General features: G+C 32.6%; 1 protein-coding gene across 1 annotated transcript in view; it reads right to left on the reverse strand.

Moving 5' to 3' along the window:
* LOC144971834 (uncharacterized) overlaps positions 1–5000 on the reverse strand; it is a 94740-nt gene that overhangs the window by 70753 nt on the left and 18987 nt on the right. Inside the window, exons 12-15 of the mRNA XM_078912909.1 lie at positions 4271–4401; positions 2693–2925; positions 1784–1993; positions 1308–1406 (exon numbers count right to left, since the gene is read on the reverse strand). Coding sequence (XP_078769035.1) covers positions 1308–1406; positions 1784–1993; positions 2693–2925; positions 4271–4401 — 673 coding nt within the window. The remainder of the gene's footprint in view (positions 1–1307; positions 1407–1783; positions 1994–2692; positions 2926–4270; positions 4402–5000) is intronic.

The following is a 5000-nucleotide window of genomic DNA, read 5'->3' on the forward strand; positions in this document are numbered from 1 at the left end:
AATAATGTTTCCATCAACTCGTTTTTAATGCTGGAACTTGTATGAGACCGTCTTAAAGACATTCCAGATTTTCAGAAAATTAATGAATAAAATGTATATATTTATGTATATATGGATTCTTAGACATAATTTTTCTTTCCTTTTTTTTCTTCTATCTTTACTCCCCCCCCCCCCCCCCCCAGCTCCGCCCCGGACACATGTGACAATAAAATGGTTCTTATAAACAATGCGATCTAAAAAGAGAGGAATAGTCAAGGTCTCTAAGAAGAAGAAGAAGAAGAAGAAGAAGAAGAAGAAGAAGAAGAAGAAGAAGAAGAAGAAGAAGAAGAAGAAGAAGAAGAAGAAGAAGAAGAAGAAGAGGAAGAAGAAGATTGTTTGTTTGTTTGTTTTTAAGGGTTTTACGGCACTTGCAACACATTAAGGTAATATCAGCGCCAGAAAAAAGGAAGAAAATGTAATAGTAATAAGTTCTAGAATTACAATTAAATCACCCAAGGAAAGGCAAAGGGGTATTGGTTCAAATAGGAAACAGATATAGATTCCAAGAGCACACTATCAAAGTACTTAGTTTGAGATCACCTAAAAGCCTCATCCAGTCACAAGCATGGGCTCCCACTAAGAGGAATACACTTAAATGTTTATAAATCATATATAATACATAAACAAAATATAATACATTACGTAACAGAGAGATGATTTACAAGTATAAAAATATCATCTCCCAAAACTAACAATATATTTGACTGTTTCCCTCTTTGCCACGGTATCCGGCCAGGGCCAGGACAAAACCAAGTAATCTCATTCCAAGGCAAAGACAGAAAGCCAGTTGGAAAACATATATAGGGGGATAGAAGACACAGTAAGTACCTCCCTGCCCACTATGGGAGGTCAGGAACCTCACCCAGAAGAAGAAGAAGAAGAAGAAGAAGAAGAAGAAGAAGAAGAAGAAGAAGAAGAAGAAGAAGAAGAAGAAGAAGAAGAAGAAGAAGAAGAAGAAGAAGAATGTGAAGGAGGAGAAGGGGGACAATGAAGAGGGTGGTGAGGAAGATATGGAGGTTGAGGAGGATGAGGAGGTGCAAAAAGGAGAAGGAATAAGAAAGAAACCAGAAGGAAAAAGAAGGAGGATGGAAAAATAAAGAGAGAAGAAAGAAGAAGAAAGATAGAAGAAAAGGAAAAGAAGAGGAGGGGAAGGAGGCGGAGGTAGAGGAAAAGATGTAGTTGTAATTGAGTATTTGTATAATGTGGAAAATGAATTCATGATCTATAAACATATAAACCTATAAAAACTATAGATGTAACTGACTCACCAAATTAATCGCAGAATTCAAGGATAAACTTGTCCATGGAGTAAGCATTTTGTCATTGGATAAAAAGACATTTGAATGACTTTTTATGACCTCCTCCACCTAAACAATTTTTAAAAGAAAATGACGGAAAGCTCACATTATAATAAACATCTGAAAAGGTGCCTATGATACAATGTCAGGCAAAATAATATATATGAAAATGAAAGAAAATATACTCGCTAAAAACCAACCACAGCCAATAAAGAAAAAGTGTTAAAACTTACCAAAGTAACTAAAGGATCTTGTGGGGCAATTTAAGTTTGTTTATTTATTATTCAGCCATACCATAACCTTGCTTCCTCGGTTATATCCTCTTTTTCTTAAAAAAAAAAACCAAAACAAACTACAATGAATAATACTTTTTTATGAAATGATAAGCAATAAAATACAACATCAATCAAGTTCTATGAATATATAGGAAATAATGTTTTGCAAACCTGATCCCAACTAGCTTTGACCTTTGCCATCTCTTCTTTCAAACCACTCATTAACCACACTGGCGTTGCATCGTCAATCACGTGATTCTGTCCGTTGTTCGTCTGTTTACCACGTGTCACATCCATCAATGTGTCCAGAACTTTACAAAGCCACTCAGTATTGGCAACATGAGTTCTTTTCTCTTGATTATTCCAACTGCAAAACTGCCCCTATTCCACAGGAGAATAATATATTTTATTAATAGCGTTAATATTACATTCATAATGAGTTATCAATATGAAACCAATTTAAAAGATTGATTGAAAAAGTTAAAATTACAATCACTCAAATGTTATATACAATCTAAATATCACTCATTATACAGCTTATAAACTCGCCATTCCACTTCATTACTAATTTGTAAAAGAAAATTCAATCAACATCTAATTAATGATTTGTTTCCATTTGGGGGTCATGCTAGCTCAGTTGGTAGAGCATTTACTTCACAATCAAATGGACCGAGACCGATCCTGGGGGCAGTCAAGAATTTTTCTGAACCCCTTGTTCACCCAGGAGTGATTGGGTAGCTGGGTCTGTTAGATCTGGCAGAAAGTACTTTGCGCCCTATCCAAAGGGTAGCATTCAATTGCTATTGTCCATTTCACGCTATAGAAACCGGGTTAACTCCAGCTCCATGGGCCTCACGGCTCTGTAGGACTATTTTTCTTTTTTCTCTTTTGTTTTCAGAGGATTTACCCTGTGTACGATATACTTAGATCATTTCAGAGCCAGTGTAAAGGAGGAGAATGGATCTGTAAACAAATTTAGAATCAAGGAGCAAAAAATAAAATATGTACGAAATTTTTTTGAGAAAACAAAAGGTTAAAAAAAAACTCGAATTAAAAAATAAGAACTTTTAGTTAACTCACAATGTCCCGAAGGAAGTTGATAGCCCCGAATGGACGCATCCTGTCTTTAAAGGGGGATTTCGTTGACATAGTTTGGGCTGCAGCATCTAGAGTCACGACTCCTGATTTCAACCCATCAGGACATTTAGATGGGAAAGACAGGGCCCAATCATAGATTTCTTTGTCATATGAAATGTCTTTATAACAAGGCATTCCTTTGGCAGCATCGGCTATGGAAGAAGCCAGCGATTTGTCTGCCTATTTTAGTGGGATTAAATATCAATAATAATAATAATAATAATAATAATAATAATAATAATAATAATAATAATAATAATAATAATAATAATAATAATGATAATAATAATAATAATAATATCAATGATGACTGATGATAATGTTACTACTACAACTACTACTCCTACTAACTACTACTACTACTACTACTACTACTACTACTATACTACTACTGCTCTACTACTACTACCTACTACTGCTGCTACTACTACTACTACTACTACTACTACTACTACTACTACTACTACTACTACTACTACTCTACTACTCTACTACTACTACTACTACTACTACTATCTACTACTACTACTACTAATAATTAATAATAATAATAATAATGATAATGTAAATGATAATAACAATAATATAATAATAACAGTAATAATAATAATAATAATAATAATAATAATAATAATAATAATAATAATAATAATAATAATAATAATAATAATAATAATAGTAATAATAACAACAACAACAACAATAATAATAATAATAATAATAATAATAAAATAATAATAATAATAATAATAATAATAATAATAATAATAATAATAATAATAATAATAATAATAATAATAATAATAATAATAATAATAATAATAATAATAATAATAATAATAATAATAATAAATAATAATAATAATAATAATAATAATTCTTCTTCTTCTTCTTTTTTCTTCTTCTTCTTCTTCTTCTTCTTCTTCTTCTTCTTCTTCTTCTTCTTCTTCTTCTTCTTCTTCTTCTTCTTCTTCTTCTTATTATTATTATTATTATTTAATCAACGATGACAGATAATGTGAAAATTTCAGGTTTCCCATTTGTCAACACAACACAATGAACGAAACACTGAAGACGGATGAGAGATCAGAGAATGATGTTGTTAAGCAGTGAATAAATAAACAAAACAATAAGGACTAGTATATTAAATAGGAAACTGATGCTGTAATCCTTGAGATTTTTTTTTTCTATTGCTGCTCATAGCTAATCCATTCATTATTAATTAACAATGTGTGAAGTGAAAAAATGCTAAGGAAACGTTTAGCAATTCACTGATGTTGATTTTAAAAATCCCTCTATTTATGTTGTATAGAGGTAATTGTTTAGGGTCAATTGTGAGAAAAGACCAAAATAATATAGTGTAGCACCGCAAAGTGAGCAAAAGGGGACTGAGTTTCTTGTTCAAGGAAATAATAATAAGATGCTGACCCAGATTAACCAAATGTAAGTGCAATGCCTATCCACCCATATGTATCTTTGGTGCTCGAATTAATAATGTTCCAGAACAGGGAAAAACACAACTTGCCTTGTCGACATTGATTTCCAGATCATGCAATTTAAGGTTTGTAATTCTTTCCATGAGGGCAATAGCCCGGGATATTTCAAGTTGTTTTGTGATATCAGAATTTTCCACAACACCTTCTTGTTTTCCCCTGTATGGATAAAAAGCAAAGCAATCAATTATAAAGTAAACCACTGGAATTTCTAAAAGGGGAAGCTTTCACCTTTAGGTACTATGACTCTTTGGCAACTTGGGGAAAATCATTAAGATTTCATGTGCCACTCTCATTGTCATCCATTGCTTGGGTCGCGGGTGGACGACCATCGTCAGCCATCAAACCTCAAATCTTGAATCCCATGGTGAAGGCAGTCACGTTCCTTTTTTTTTTTTTTAGAACAGATGAAGGCAACAGACTGATCTGACAGACTAAATTACTTGAGAACACTTTAAAGACTTAGCATGAAGGCGGGGAACTTTATTCTTTGTGAACAAATGTAAATGTTGCTGCTCGAAGCTCGAAGAAATAAATAACAATGTGAAATTGAATGTAAGCTTCAATTTAATTATGAAAACAGATAGAATGAACGTTTCAGTTTCCCCTTCATCAACAAACAGGATGCATGAAACACTACAGATGAATGAGATGATGTGGTCGTGGTGTTGTTAACATTGAAGCTTACATTCAATTTCACATTGTTATTTATTTCTTTGTGAACACATCATTATCACTCCTTTTTATTACTTTGGGAG

Source organism: Berghia stephanieae, chromosome 4, assembly GCF_034508935.2.
Source record: "Berghia stephanieae isolate SIO BIC M18660-M18661 chromosome 4, UCSD_Bste_1.3, whole genome shotgun sequence".
In the NCBI taxonomy this organism is placed as follows: domain Eukaryota; kingdom Metazoa; phylum Mollusca; class Gastropoda; order Nudibranchia; family Aeolidiidae; genus Berghia; species Berghia stephanieae.